We start from the raw sequence: 17,174 nt of genomic DNA on the forward strand, positions 1-17,174 counted from the left end.
TTATGGTTTTTATGAAAATTATATACTCAATTATGCAAGATAAGTAAATGTATCACTCATTCTTCCACTTGAAAAAGATTCACAAGAAGATTTTGTTTATATAAGTTTTTGTAACAACTTACTTCAATCTTAGGACTTATGTCTAATTCGAAACTTAAAAGTTATAACCGATAATAACAGTACAACTAAATTTTTTTAACATGTATAGTCGTTCAAATACCACTTTTCGATTATTTTACATCACATTTATAATTATTTAACTCAACGGATCATTTATTACAAATTTCATATTTATTTTTTCCATACAAAAATCTTTTAATTATCATACATATATTTTTAGTTAACTTAAACGGTTGAGACACGTGGTTTAACAACCAATGCAAAACCAATTAAGTAAAAAAAATTTAATCTTCATATTCAAATTATCGAACAACTCTTAAAATGTTCTGCACAGAAGCAGTCAAGTGGTCTGACAGAAGTCCTTGATGATCTTTGAAGATCTGATAATTGTTCTTTGATGTGCGGGCTGTTGAGCAGTAGAGGTTTTGTGAAGATAAATTTTTTCAAAGAATGAAAACTTGAATATATGTTGTTGTGAATTTCTGTGACTTCAAGTCTTCTTTTCACCATCTATTTATTTTACCTTTTGAATTTGCTCATTCAACAATAACTTGTATTGTTTCCCAACAATATGGACATGTCATTATCGGTCGTTGCAACTATCATTTAATGTTCATTAATATTCATCTTGCTTTTGCGACTTTAAGTTCATATACAAAAAACGGTCGCACTACAGTTTTCTGGCATCCGAGAGTTGATATGATATTTTTGCAATCTTTCTATTTTATGGTGTCGTATGTATAGTTGATTTGAAATATCATTTAGGGAAACTTCAAATCTAACCATTTGTAGTGCTGTTGGGAATAAAAGGTTTAAACTTCGTGTACTGCTTTGAATGCTTTCGAACTGATCAACTAAAATAAGTACAAAGGTTGGATGACTCTATATTATGAGACCCGTTGAATGTAGCCTTGAGACAAGTTGAACGAATATCTTCTGAATCTTAAAAGAGACGGTCGTGTACATGTAGATTTTTAGATTAAAAATTATAAAATAAATAAATAATTAAAATATAATTTTTAAACAACAAATTATATCATAATTTTTTAAATATAAATATTGCTTAAAATTTTGATTTTTATTTTATTTTTTATCGTACTTGTTGCTATATTATTCAATTATTAAGAATTAAGCGACATTGTTTTTTGGAACATCTTTTATTATTATTGAATATCACATTCATTTGTATAAATTATAAATTAAAAAGCACAAAATTAATTTTAGAATTCAAATTTTTCTATGTTATTAAAATAAAATAAAAAATTTTAGTGAATGAGCAATCTACAAAAATTTATATTGACTACCATTAAGTTTTTATAAAGTATACAAAAGCCTATTTTGAATAACTTTAGATTTTTAAACTCCATAAAAATCATTAAAAGTCTAAAATCAATACACCCACCCACCTCTTAAGGTATTAAATGTCTATTGAAAATTTGAATGCATATATTTTTTAATATAATTTGTAAAAATAAATGTTTAATACCACTTGATTTTTAAAACTCTATAAAAATATATTTTGAATAACACTAAACTTATATAGAATATGCAAAAATTTTGATTGAATACATCTTGAGGTTTAAAATCTACAAGTCATTGAATTTTCTACATAGAATACAACCCCCTGAAATTCTCCCAAATAAGCGAACGGTTCTTAAAGTTGTATTTCATCTCATATTCGATGTATGCATATGAATGATAATTGTAAATAAAATTATTTTAAATTTTATTTAGTAGACAAAGAGACATTTTTCATCCATCTATACACATAAAATACAAAATGAAACAATGTTAAGAGAAGAAAGATCAATCGACATTGGGGGCACCATATTCAACTTCGACTCAAGCAACAATAGGTTCAGTAGCTTTCCTCAGCCATTCAATCTCGGAAGTGTTCAGATATGGTGCCAGAATCTCCCTACATCTGGAATGGTAGTTGTTCAACCATTCAATTTCTTCGGGCACGAGGAGGCTCACATCTATCAGCTTGCTTTGATATGGTGCCTGAAAGTACAAAGCTTTCTTATATCGCCAAAGAAGGAAAACCTGATATCTTGGAATGTATCAATCCACGAGAACAAGGTGTATCGTATATACAACGTACACGAAACATAGACATACACTATAAAGCTGAAATGTTTACCCATGTGATATGCTCAAATCGTAAGTAGCCCTTGTCACCAAAATTGAACTTTGTATCAGCCTCTTTAACTATCAGCACATTCTCCAGTCTTACACCAAATTTCCCATCCTCGTAATAACCAGGTTCTGTAAAACCAATTTCATTAATCAAATCTCAAGTCAAGAATGAAAGAGGGCCCAAATTTGGGTTTAGTTGCTCATGATAAAAAGACAAAATCAACTGAATCAGAGAAACTATGGACACACCATCTGTCACAGTCATCGAAGGCTGTAATGGCACGTTCTGTGCAGCTGGCCTGAAGCTAATCTGATGAGGCCCTACAAAAAGCAAATATTAAGTTTAAAATTTAAACCAATCAGAGCCAGCTTGTTTACATTCTAAAAGTAGATGTTCAATGCCCATAAAATCCACTTCCATGCACAAAATACCATGAATTAACCTGTTTCATACGGAGTTCCTCAAAATAGGACAAACATATATAAAGTAATAGTGCAAGTCTTATTTTATTATGTGAATTTGCATGTTTCTCTATTTCTGTAATGGAATGAGAAGTGGATGTGCCAGAACTCTATCCTAAAAACACAAATTACTAAAAACAACTTTCCCCTGGAACCCTTAAAATCTGTCTCATGCAGCAGGCATACTCATTTATCCTCTGTGAATGTAATGAAAAATTTGAGTAAACCATTCATACTTGAAATTACATGGCCGAAGTGAAAAGGTGTTCATACTCTTGATATTTTTTCCTAAATAACAAAAATATATCTTCTTGCTGTAAGTGAGACTTAAACTGGTTCCATTTAATCCAAGTTAACAACTAACCATATCAGAAAACAGTCATACCTCTTCATTTTGAAAGAAAACTGAAGTCTGGCCTTACAGTGTTTACCAACTGTGTTGATATCAAGAAATTAATTGATCGAAAACTGTTCTACAATGTCACTGGTAACAAACCGAAGAATCATGATAAAACAACCTAAATTTACCTTCATGAACATTTAGGAATGACCCAATTCCATGGCCGGTTCCATGTCTGTAATCAAGCCCATCTTTCCACAACGGAAGTCGTGCTAGAATATCAAGAACATGACCTGGAAACGAGAAATATCATGGAACAATTTTCTAGATATCTTCGTCAAGCCAACAGATGCTTGGGTTACTTGGCAAGAAAACAATTTGGTCCTAACTTATGAAGCCTGCCCAAACTCTTCAAAAATCATGCAATAAAAATAGATTTTTAATCTTAATATCAATCTTACCCGTGGTTCCGTTTGGAAATATAGCATTCCCCAAGCCAATGTGGCCCTTGAGAACCTGCAATACAGGATTTAAGTATACTGTGGCATTAATTAATGTTGTAGCTTTTGAGCTCAAAGTAAAGAAAAATAAGAAAATAATTCTTAGCAAAGGTAAAACTCGAATTCTGGAGACTGAACAATGGACTAAGCACATCCTTAAATTTGAAGTGAAGAATAAAGAAAGATAAACCATAAAATAGTGACACAGGTAATGCACAGTCAAAAAATGGACACACAGGAAAAGTGAACTTTCTCGGAAAGGACAGCCATGAGTCACAAATGTGAGCACAATTAAGAAGAAAAACGACTAAACATGTGTGTCTATGATTCTTTGAAATCACATTCCATGCAAAATTTAGGCTGAGGGTCCATGTGTGGTTACAAATATAGCATAGATGCTTTACAACCTTTGTTATTCATGTCTTTTTTCTTCACCAGTAGAAAATGTGGAGTTCTATGGATATTCATAAAATAGAAAATTCAAACTATAGGAGTATCCAACATGTCAGACTCCTTATGTGTTACACATCGTACAGGGATGTGAGCTAAATAACAATTCCCTATTTCTGAATTCAATTGTTGATCTTGTAACAAAGCCATTTTTATGGTTAAATTTTATTTGCAGGACATCAGAAGTATAAGCAGATAAAAATACCAGGTTGATTACTTCGTGTAAACTATGACAGATGCAGAAGTAAAGAGGTTTCAGCATACTGTTCATGCTCACTTATTATAGATTTCCCAAATGTAATTACTTTTCTAGTCAAACCTCTATGCTACTCTTCATGTAGGTATAGATTGAAAAAACCAAAATTTCAAGATGTATACAGAAAAATGTAAGTATGAGTTTATCTAGTCAATGCACTGCGTTACCAGTCCCTCCATTTTCTCACTGATGGATAGAAAAGGGCCAGAGAAGATCGATTCAAGATTTTTCCCGTCAAAGGGAAAGAGGAAAGTCGAATTGACTAATTTGTTGAAATCATAACAGAAGGTAAAGGTGACCCATCATACACATGTGCGCACACGAGATTCCATCTACGCATTTCATAAAACCAAACTGAAATTCTGTCATGTTTTAAACACAAGTAGAATAAACCAACGAAACAAAGAAAACCACATACCGCTGAATAACTTGCTTTCTCATGTGCCGTAGGTTTTCCAAAATGTACTGTTCGAGTTATGTCAGTTGTTCCATCTAGATACTTTTGAGACACCACATTAAATTAAACCAAGGAAATCAAATCGAAAAAACAAGGATGAAGGTTTATTAAAAGAATAAGATAAAATGAAAACAGAAGAAAAAAAGATAGCTCATTTACACACCTGCGCTCCTGAATCAAACAAGTACATACTGTTTGGATCAAGTTCAGCACATGTTTCTGCCTCTGGACCATAGTGTATAATTGCTCCATTTGGACCAACAGATGAAATGGTTGGAAAACTCAATCCCCAATAATGCTGTTGATAAAATAACACAAAAATTAAAACAGAAAAATCCGAAGTTAACAGCATGTACAACTTTAGTTATTCCTCTTTGCCACTAAACTGTCCTGTGCACATAATATCTATGAGCAGCCTGCATTTATCCATTGTAGATGGAGATAAATGAAACACAAACCCATGAAACTACTTAATAGTCTAACACGAAAATTGGTATCCTTTATTGAATGAAAGGGAGGGGAAGGCAAAAACAAAAGACAATACCTCTTTAGATGCACGGAACTCCTCTAGCTTATCACTTACAGACACTTCAGTCAGCTTTGTTGTTTTCCTGTCAGCATTTTAAATAGAAACACTGGTGTAAGAATGAGTTGATGGGTAATGCATACCCAGTCAAATAATAGAACATATCCAATTTGTAAAAAGTAAAAAATAACTCCTTTGTCATTAGTCCTCTACTTTAAAAGTCAATAAGCTGGTGTGGTGACACAACATTTTTCTTTCCATAGAATTACTGTAAAAGCTCAAAATTATTTATCTCGTAAGGTGCTTCCATTGAATAATATACATCTGGATATAGAACTTACTCAACATCAAATTGGATGCCTGCACAATATTTAAGTTCGTCTAAATTTTAACCCTTTTCAGAGAGAAGTGTGCACTTCAGGTCTAGACAAAAGGTAGGTAGACACCGGCTACGCAGCAGAAAAGGTTGAAGCTCCATCCAGGAAAAAATTAATGCATTACTTGCAAATACTTTTGAGCTTAGTCCAGCTTCATCATTACACAACATGCTTATTTCTACTAGAGATGCCGATATTGACAGAAAGATTAACTTAATAGTTCATGCTCGTGAATGGAACAACAAACTTACGATTGATGTTTCTTATTGATATCACTTTCCAGAAAGTAACCAGAAGCACCATAAATCTCCTGCATCTGAGGACATGGAAACATGCAATCAACATAGTCTCTCAGCAGGTCGTTTAATAATAAAAAAAAAAATCTTGAAAATTCTTGCTTTCAAACAAAAAGCATACATCCTGGATCACAGACGTCAGATTAAGAAGCAATCAAATCACAATAAGAGATGTTCTGTTTATGTTTAGAGGCAATCACATTTAACCAGCTCTTCTTCATACCAATGAAATTCTCATTATATCTAAAGAGAGATTACCCAGTTTCACAATTATTATCAGCTGACAATAACGTAAAGGTTGTGAGACAGAAAATCAATAAATGATTAGAAAAAAACTTTCAGCGTTAAAATAAATTGAACTGATACTTGAATTATCATAGATGGCACAATTCTTGTGAACATTTCATTTTTGTCATTTCAAAGCATCAGTACAAACAATTCTTACATCTTTATCATGAGTGACATTTCATGTTATAGAAGCATGAGATTCTACGTACATAGTGCCATGGAAAGAGCAGAGAAAAAGTCCTAGAAAACAAGTTAGAAAGTCCAAAAATTTTCTATGGGTACTACATATATTTATTTTGTGCAATCACACTATTTTAAAAACAATTCTTTGTGCACACACACACAGCACTCTTGGAGACTGATAGGCTCTTAATAGTTTGTATTTTTATTATCATATCTCTCATCGTTACCACTTTTAACGTACTTAATTGACACATTTTTGTGTGCTTTATTGTAGGATGAAGTTTTCTGTTCATGCGATAAATTTGGGCTAAAAAAGGCGATTTTATATCACAATTAAAGTTGCCGATATGATCTTAGTGGAAAACTTAAACAGAAAAATTCAGAAGTCGTTTTTGGATAAGGCGTGGCCACGCCTCGTGACTACTCCTTAGCTGCCTAAGGAGAATCAAGGAATTTTCATATCAAGAAATAAATACAAGATAGAGTTTTTTCACTAAAAATAAAAAGGTACTAGAAAATATCCAAAAAATATAGAGTTTTTTCCATAAAAAACTCTATATTTTTTGGATATTTTCTAGTACCTTTTTATTTTTAGTGATTAGGTTTTATTTTAAGTTAATTGGTCTTTAATTGGTTTTTTATGTTTTGGGCTTTTAGCTTAATTTTTTAGACCCAAAATACCTACCTCACGTACAGAGAATGGGGCGCAGCCTTAAGAATGAGATTTTTTTCCAATCACAAGGGATCTCACGTGAAGAATACACAAGATATTCTCTCCAACCAATCTCCCACAACTCACGCACAAGAGAAGAAAAATAGCGCAAGAATTTCTCAACCTCTTCTCCACATCTTTAGGCTAAGTTTTATTTTTTGATTCAAGGGATATTTTTACTATTTCGATTTATCACTGTGAGGCTTTTTGCACTTTAATTTAATATTTGTGTTTTGTTCAAATATTCGTTGATTTATGATTTATTTATATGAAAGTTATATCTCGGTTAATCTGACAATTTAATTTGATATATAATTTTCTACTGCTATTCATGAATTCAGTGATCCGTAATTGTCATGAACGATTGGTACATGAGTAGCGATAGATTAGGTGTGTTGTGCTATCATAGCATATTTAATCTAAATAAATCAACGGAACTCAATCTATCAATTGCAGCTATCTCGGTTGTTAGATTTAGGATTAACTGTTTTCACAAAACGTAAATGCTATTTTTAATTAATATGGAACGCTATCGTGCCCAGTTGATTATTGGTAAGTTTTGGCTGGATGCTGGGTTTGGTCAATTAATTTAGGAAAACACAAGAATTTTAGCGGCTATCCCTATTATTCTAAGGTTAATTGCTTGGAACAACTTGAATAAATGATTGTTAACCGATGAACAGTGAGATAATTAAATAGTAGAATCCCCTTGAATCAGTATTTTTCTCGTATTAAATTCTTCAACTTATTCTCGTCGATTAATTTTCAATTCTAGATTCATTATTCTTTCTTGCTTGGTAATTTTAGTTTAGATTATTTTATTTAGTAATTATCAAAACAAATCCCCCCTTTTTATTTTTATTATCAAAAGAAATAAATCTACCGTTCCCTGTGGATTCGACCCTACTCACCATTACACTCGTTTTTATTTAAAAGGGTAGGAATTAATTTGGTGGTCAACGACAGCACACCAAATTTTGGCGCCGTTGCCGGGGAACGGTGCAAGGGTTGGATACAGTTACAGGAAGATGGGTATTTAATGGAGCACTAACAACTGGTAGTCCACTACTTAGTCGACGTGAAGACAGTGTGATATATTTGTTAAATGATATGACCGACTTTGACTACCATCAGTATTGGGATCCTTCGCTGCAGAGTTGGAGCCACCAATACACTCCAGAAATTAGCCAATCTGATTTTACAGACCAACCTTTCGAGCATCAAAAAGATGAGGGATATAGTCTGGAATTAATCATAAGCCGATTGAATGATATAGTAAACAAGCGCGTGGCATTGAATGAGGAAACTGTTGAACCTCGGTTAGAAGAAGTTTTGGAAGAAATATCAAACGAAGATGAGGCACCAATGAAGTTGAGAGATGAACAAGCTCATGAGACTATCGATTTGAGCTCGTCGATAATATTATCATGCATAAATGTAGGAGATCCTTGTCTTTCTCCATTGCCGATTTCAACAGATTTTGTTCTTCAAGAGCCAACGATGATACTCTCATCTCATGCCTATTATTTAAAGTCACGTTTTGTTGAGGAGACGAGCTTACATTGCATACATCAAGCAAAACTTGAGGGCACATGGAACCAAGACTCATATATGGTGTCATATGAAACGTACTTTGGGCATCAGCCGCTCTTTGAATGAGTGCTTTTGAGGGTCGAGCATAACGACATTAAAAAAATTGCGCTGATTGGGAGGCAACCCAATTTTTATTTTTATTTTTCGTTTTTATTATTTTGATTTTTTTCCTTTTCTTTTTTTTTAAAATAGTACAATTTTTGTTACATTTCTGCAGAAGATGTCTTCTAACAAGGCGTGACCACGCCTTATAAGAATACCACTTCTGCGGGAAAAAAAAAAAAAATCCAGTAGAGGTTTTCGCACAAGGCGTGGCCACGCCGCCACGCCTTGTTGAAACACCTCTACTGTTAAACAAAAAAAAAATTTGAAAAAAAAAAAAAAAAATTACAGCAGAGGTCTTCGCTTAAGGCGTGGCCACGCCTTGTTGAAACACATCTACTGAATTTTTAAACCAAAAGAAAAAAAAAATTTCTTAACCTACTTTTTTTTTTCTCTCTCTCACAGCAGCCTCCATCGCATCTCTCCAAATCCCCTCTCCCATCTCGCGCCACCTTCTCCAGCGTCGTCGCGACCCACCAGCCGTCGCCGCTCGTCTGCTCTAACTTCCATAACCGAGCCACACTCTCACGTCCCCACCACAGCAGTAGATGATGTTTCTTTACGATGCTCATAACTTTTCAGGGGAGTTCTCTAACTTTTCCTACTATTTTATCGTTTTAGTTGAGCATCTATTTTTTGTCATTGAGGACAATGCCAAGTTTAGGTGTGGGAGTTTGTGCGAGCAATTTGACTTTACAGTGGGATTTTTTATTTTTTTTCTTATTTGATTTTTAGTCTGTTGATTTAATTTTTTAGGATATGGAAAAAAAAAAAAGAAGAGGAAAGATATTAACGTTGTTAGTTCCAAGCACCTAGTTCATTTGTTATCTCTTTCTTCTGAATCCTGATTGCCTCCTATGCGAAAAAAATGATGTTTTCTTTGCGTGCAAATGTTTTTGCATGCTCACTTTTTACATTATGAATAAGTTGCTCTTGATGATAGTCAGAGAGGACAAGTGTGTGGGATTTAACACAATTGCTATATTTTTTCTTTGGTGAGCTTTGAGCCTATGAGCAATCATGATATCATGCTTCATTTTCTTTGATTGTGTGTTGTCATTGCATTGTTAACTTTTCTAGAAATTGCATTGTTATGCATGTCTTTGTCAACACTTTATGGTGGATTAGGTGCATAGACAAAATGATAAGGGCATTAGGTTTAAACCATTTTCTTTCGCATCATCTAAGCCGTTCTTTGAGCCTACCCTGATTCATAGACCCCTAGTGAACCAAGTTTGAGCCTCAGCCTTTTTCTTTGAATAAAAAATAACCACATTACAAGCCGTGATAAATCCTTTTTGTTGGTTATCCCCCGTTTCGAACCTTGAATTGGAGAATCATATAAACTTTTCACAAATAGCATCACTTAATCCAAAATAGTGTGAATTGTTGGGATTTAGTCAATCTCGAATCCTTAAAGTCACCGTCTACAAAAAACAAAACAAAAAAAAATCAAAAAACAAAAACAAAAAAGAAGTAGACGAAGAAAAAAAAAGAAAGAAGAGCAATAAAGAAAAAAAAAATGCAATGATCTTGATTATTATAATGAGATATAAGAGTTTTTGGATGCATTTTTATTTTCGTAAGAAAAGTTTGTTATGGTTTCTCCAATTTCATAGCACATTATTTCCTTTTTTTTCCTACCTTATTCCTAACCACGTTACAACCCATTTATAGCCCTTTTTGTTTGTGTATTTTAATTCATTTCATTTAGTGGAAGGATGTGATATATTTGCAAGCCTATGGTAAAAATTTTCGATGCATTTGATAGGAGAGTTTGTTGAATATATATCCTAGACACTAATGAGCGAAATGAGCGAATCTTGTGAGAAGTTGTTAAATCCCATGCATTTTAATTTCTACACATTCTGATTGAAGTGATCGTTCATGATGTTATTTTGTGAGATGCTAAGAAATTAAAATGTCTTGTTGCATGAAAAATGTTTTGGATAAGTAGAGGAAGCGGAAGGAGGACGAAAAGTTGAGATAATAAGTTGATCTATTTGATGCTTGACGACAAGCATCGTTTAGGTGTGGGAGATTTTGATAGGCTCTTAATAGTTTGTATTTTTGTTATCATATCTCTCATCGTTACCACTTTTAACGTGCTTAATTGACACATTTTTGTGTGCTTTATTGTAGGATGAAGTTTTCTGTTCATGCGATAAATTTGGGCTAAAAAAGGTGATTTTATATCACAATTAAAGTTGCCGATATGATCTTAGTGGAAAACTTAAACAGAAAAATTCAGAAGTCGTTTTTGGATAAGGCGTGGCCACGCCTCGTGACTACTCCTCAGCTGCCTAAGGAGAATCAAGGAATTTTCATATCAAGAAATAAATACAAGATAGAGTTTTTTCATAAAAAAACTCTATATTTTTTGGATATTTTCTAGTATCTTTTTATTTTTAGTGATTAGGTTTTATTTTAGGTTAATTGGTCTTTAATTGGTTTTTTATGTTTTGGGCTTTTAGCTTAATTTTTTAGACCCAAAATACCTACCTCACGTACAGAGAATGGGGCGCAGCCTTAAGAATGAGATTTTTTTCCAATCACAAGGGATCTCACGTGAAGAATACACAAGATATTCTCTCCAACCAATCTCCCACAACTCACGCACAAGAGAAGAAAAATAGCGCAGGAATTTCTCAACCTCTTCTCCACATCTTTAGGCTAAGTTTTATTTTTTGATTCAAGGGATATTTTTACTATTTCGATTCATCACTGTGAGGCTTTTTGCACTTTAATTTAATATTCGTGTTTTGTTCAAATATTCGTTGATTTATGATTTATTTATATGAAAGTTATATCTCGGTTAATCTGACAATTTAATTTGATATATAATTTTCTACTGCTATCCATGAATTCAGTGATCCGTAATTGTCATGAACGATTGGTACATGAGTAGCGATAGATTAGGTGTGTTGTGCTATCATAGCATATTGAATCTAAATAAATCCACGGAACTCAATCTATCAATTGCAGCTATCTCGGTTGTTAGATTTAGGATTAACTGTTTTCACAAAACATAAATGCTATTTTTAATTAATATGGAACGCTATCGTGCCCAGTTGATTATTGGTAAGTTTTGACTGGATGCTGGGTTTGGTCAATTAATTTAGGAAAACACAAGAATTTTAGCGGCTATCCCTATTATTCTAAGGTTAATTGCTTGGAACAACTTGAATAAATGATTGTTAACCGATGAACAGTGAGATAATTAAATAGTAGAATCCCCTTGAATCAGTATTTTTCTCGTATTAAATTCTTCAACTTATTCTCGTCGATTAATTTTCAATTCTAGATTCATTATTCTTTCTTGCTTGGTAATTTTAGTTTAGATTATTTTATTTAGTAATTATCAAAACAAATCCCCCCTTTTTATTTTTATTATCAAAAGAAATAAATCTACCGTTCCCTGTGGATTCGACCCTACTCACCATTACACTCGTTTTTATTTAAAAGGGTAGGAATTAATTTGGTGGTCAACGACAGCACACCAGAGACTGACGCTAAATTTAGGGAGCAAATTACGATCACGTCAATGCATCAATACAAGGCCAAAAAGGTGCATGTGTAAATTTAGGATGCTGCCTATGATATTTTGTTTCTCCAACTTAGTATTTTCCCCCAAGCTAAAACTAATTTTGACGCTTGAAAATTTATATTTATTTGTGGATGAGGATTCCAATATAAAACTAGCCAAAAATCTCAAGCTTTTGCAATGTTAAAGCAGTATTTCAATTTCAAATTCAATTGTAATTATAAAAATTCTGATTTCATCTAAAGAGTAGGAAAATGGAGCTGAAGCATAAAGATCCACGTCAGAGTTGTTACCAATAAACATAATCCTGTGGCACAAAACAAAACCTAATATATCCAGCCTACTATAGTTCTGAACATACCTTATTGTCTAACCAAGCTAGGTATTGCACAACAGCGGCACCATCTCGAATGTGTGCGTTCTTCAATCCTTCCATCTCAACCGGATTCTGGGAAAGTACATGTACAAGATACAGTTCACATATATTAATGTCCACAAACAACTAAAACATTGAAGCTCAAAAATTGAAAAGACAGATAGTGTTCAGAATGTCATGAGATGCATAAAAATATTCATTAAATAATTTCTCTGTGTACACAAATCCCAAATTTCCGTTTCACAAAGAAAATCTAATCACATATGAAGAAAAAAAGTCCAATAAATTAGGAGGGAAAAAACTCACCAGTCAAAAACAGAAGTATTGATGAAAAAATTAGAGCCACCATGAAAATCAATTCATTTATCAGAAACACACATTAAATCTGCGGAATTAAAGCATTCTCCTTTCTAAATATGATTGTGGGGCATTGAAACATCATTCACAATTCTTAATCGAGTATCTATCTCAAATAAAAATGTTTATAGATTAGATTTCCTGGATCGCCACACCTTTCTCTGGCTGTAGTGCTACGTTGCAACTACAATGAGGACTAGAGAAAATGCTTGTTCCTTATATCAACATACTTAAAATGCTATCATCCATAACTTAACTTTTCATGTTCTCATGATTGGCAAACCGGATAATATTTTCAAATCTCCAACTAGATAAGACAATGAATCATTCACCAATACGATTTGATGTCTCCAAGTCAAGTAATTAACACTGATGGAAATTATCAAAAGTACAAGAGTAATATGTGAATCGACAAGTCGTCCACTTAGAAAGTTCAACCCATGACAAAATAAAATTAACAAATGTACTTCCCTGTGATACTAGAACAACAATGCAAAACAAGTAGTAGGGGGGTGGAATATAAATCTCTAATAGCTCCACCGGACTCGATACATGCCCTAGATACCATTACCACTTCAAGAACATTAGACATGGTTCCAAACAGTCCTATTACTTCAGGGACGACAATCACAGAAGAGGTGTGTTATAGAGAAGTAATACCTTCAAGGCTTTCGCAAGAGCTAAAGGTGATGACTGCAGGAAAACCTTGTCCATGTTTAGTTTTGAATACAATGCAAATCAGCATGCACCAGGATCGATCCATATGAGGTCTTTGGCACTCTCTTCTGCAGAATTATAATGCACTATCATCCCAGCGTTGTCTTTCTCAATGTCCAGGTTATTTGAATTTTCATGTTCAGTTACTTTGTTTGAACAGGTGGAAGTAAGTTCATCAGATGCAAGTAAGACAACATCAGAGCTTACTGCACTGTAATCCCGCACTTCAACGCCATTTTTCTCCATGCATGAGATTACCTGTAAATTTGAAGAATTTGAGACCAACAAAACAACAAGTAAATAAATGATTATGCAGCATGTTTTAACCTCAGCAGACAACTTTTCTCGGTCCACATAAAAGAAAGCTGAAGCCAAAGTTACAATAGCATATGCATGAACAACTGGACAGTAGGAAACATCAGCACCACGAATGTTGTATAACCAAGCCACCTGACATAGTGATCATCAAAATTAAGACGAAAAAGAAATCTCTGGAATTTAGAATAAACAAAGGAATAACTGAGAGATGATATGGTGTGATATCATAGACTTGCCTCGTCTAATGCCGTGAGTATTATCGCCCGAGCTCTTTCAGACACAAACTTTTCCCTCAAATCCTTTAATTTATCTTCAACAGAACAACCAGCAAATTCAAGTGGATGCACAACAACAGGATTTCTTTCAGGAGGTGGCCTACTAGTCCAAACTTTATCTACCAAGTTTGTTGTCGTTTGAATCAGATTCTGTTGTTTCTTAGCAAAAGCACGCTTCCATTTCTGTGCTGTGTCGACTGAGACACACCAAGGATCAACACCAATAGCTGCATCTTTCGGTAGATTCTAGCAGATCAAGAATTTCAATCAACACAGACAAGGAACATGGAAAACAAATTCAAAACAAGGTTAACCACAGTTAAGCTCAACTACCACCCAAAGTAGCTTCAGAACTGTACATCATTTCACAAATTAATGACAAAAATACGAAAGTCTAGTTCAGATAAAAGAAAATATTATTAAATTCTTAAATTCAGCATCCAATGAAATATAAAAAGAAGTGACTTATATAAACACGAGGAGTCAAATAAAGCTAAAAGGTTACAATAATGCTTTACAGACTTTTGACATGGGATTGAGAATATGAAAGTAACCCATGCCTGAAGGATTGATCTTTCCATAGTGGAATTTGGAAGCGCATAAATAAGTAAGTGTTTATCTTGAATCTTCTTTTTAGTCATTAAAAGCAAACCAAATTCATTCTGAACCTTTACTACATTATGGTGTTAGACGCCATTAGTGATAGATAGAAGATGAAAATATGTATATGATCTCAATTCAGTCCTTGTCAGTAGTTCTCATGCCTGAGTAAGTTAACACGAAAACTTACATCAGCCATCCAGATATCAACAGTTGGGTCTTCTCCCATACGCATTAGCTTCCACTGACAGCTTAGTTGTTGCTCCGCCTGCAAAAAGTACCGCCCATCTGTCCAAAGTAGTGCCTCACTTGCTGTTATAAGTGCTAAACCTACAATATATTGAGATTTCACAAAATACATTAAATTCAATTCAAGTAGATGGGGGCTGCAGGGCACAAGTTCCTATAAAGTAATCATCGTTCAAATTTCACCCTCTTTAATTGTAAAACTAGGTGAAGTACGCAAAATTTTACTTCAATTTGCAAATTTTGAAATGTTATTTTCATGATCTGATTGATTGAAAATTATCCAGGTACGGAATGGTATACTGCATCTAACAACTAATGAAATGACAATGCAGCAAAGAAATAAACTAATCAAAACAAAACGGCGACAAAATCATGAAAGTTAGCAGCAAGATAATACATTTATCTCTCACACATGTAAAGAAAAACCGGATCACGCATGTGAAATGAATAAAAAAACACACAAACCAGCGCTTCCGGTGAATTCAGACACGAATGCCCTTCGTTTGTCCCGCTCAGACACATACTCGCTCTGCCAAGTCAATCATCGACCGATCATGAACATTAAAAATTAAAAATACAATCAAATAAACTCTACAAGCAGACAAATACATGGAAACAGAAACAAAAACAGTAAATAAGTCTAACACATGAAGATGAACATAGATAACAGTAATTGATGTACATGAATTGATGCATAAACGATCGACAGACAAAAAAACCTGGTGATAATCTTCAGAAGTAACGACTAAAGCGTCGAGCGGCGGAGAGTGAGCGGCCATTAAAGACCTAAGAGAGAGCATTGTTTCTTCCGCCATACTTGTTCGAACTGGTATCGCCTCCTGTGGAAACTTTGTACTTCTTCGAGACTGGAGACATTCAAAATGCGATTTATACGTATCTAAAATGCGATTTTCTCCTCCGCACCTGAAAATATTTTTACTTCTTATGATTTAAGACCATATTTTTTTATCTTTTAATAAACTATAATATAATATCAAATATTATTTAATCTCAGATGTACCCTCTTAAGCTCAATTACATGAAATGAAAAAAATTAATCACACGAATTCCAAAATGTATTAAAACTTGTCAATTGCATTTTTTTAGTCATATTTATCAATATATTTAATCTTTATTACCTTATTTTATTTAAATATTTTTTCTTTACTTTTTAAATAAGGTCACAAAATTACAACTTATAAAAACAACTTAAAAGCTGTTTAAAACAAGTCAAATTCCCGTAGTTATCCAATATTATATTATATTTTAAATATAGATTGTGAAGATATTCAGATAAAATAAGATAATAAATATAAAAATTTATAAATAAAAACTAATGTTCTCACGTATCAATATTCATAAACAGATCTCCAAAACGAGTCGGCTCATAAAAAATATTATTTGTTTATGCAAGTTTGGACCTTCCCCGACTTCTTTAATATATATAAGTTTATAAGACCATCTCACATAAAAATATATATATTCAACTTTAAATGTGGATATGTTTTTAAAATTAAAATAAAAAGAAGTATATATATTTGATAATGAAATATTGATATATATGGTATTTGGGTCGGTTAATTTTCTTAAAAAATGCCCTTATAAAGTTCGATCATTGGGCAACAAGGACATCCTTTGTTTTCTTTTAAACACGGCTTTCATGAATCAAGCCCAAACTAAAATCATAATTGGTCTCAAATAGGGTTACTCAACTCAATTTATATTCATTTCCAAAGCCCAATAATCTATGTGATGTAATATATTATTTTGATCAATCCAAATAGATTCTAAATTCAAATATTATCATCATCGTCGTCATATTAACTTTTAGTTGTATAATAATTTATATGAAAGAAATATATATTAGATGCGATGGCATTTCACCTTGTTTAGGTTAAAAGCGATTTGGCCTCTCGGATGCGATGGCATTTCACCTT

General features: G+C 33.2%; 1 protein-coding gene across 1 annotated transcript; it reads right to left on the reverse strand.

Moving 5' to 3' along the window:
- Positions 1-1,819: 1,819 nt before the first annotated feature.
- On the reverse strand, positions 1,820-16,127 carry LOC142515373 (aminopeptidase P1-like). Its single transcript, XM_075619800.1, is given in 16 exon segments — positions 1,820-2,124; positions 2,264-2,388; positions 2,509-2,580; positions 3,250-3,354; positions 3,523-3,577; positions 4,686-4,766; positions 4,888-5,022; positions 5,269-5,335; positions 5,879-5,943; positions 12,707-12,793; positions 13,739-14,053; positions 14,123-14,245; positions 14,350-14,634; positions 15,179-15,318; positions 15,703-15,766; positions 15,957-16,127. Coding segments are annotated over 16 exon segments (1,977 nt in total). The 5' UTR covers positions 16,053-16,127; the 3' UTR covers positions 1,820-1,962.
- Between the last annotated feature and the right edge of the window lie 1,047 nt (positions 16,128-17,174).

The sequence above is a fragment of the Primulina tabacum genome, chromosome 1 (assembly GCF_025594145.1).
Source record: "Primulina tabacum isolate GXHZ01 chromosome 1, ASM2559414v2, whole genome shotgun sequence".
NCBI lineage: Eukaryota > Viridiplantae > Streptophyta > Magnoliopsida > Lamiales > Gesneriaceae > Primulina > Primulina tabacum.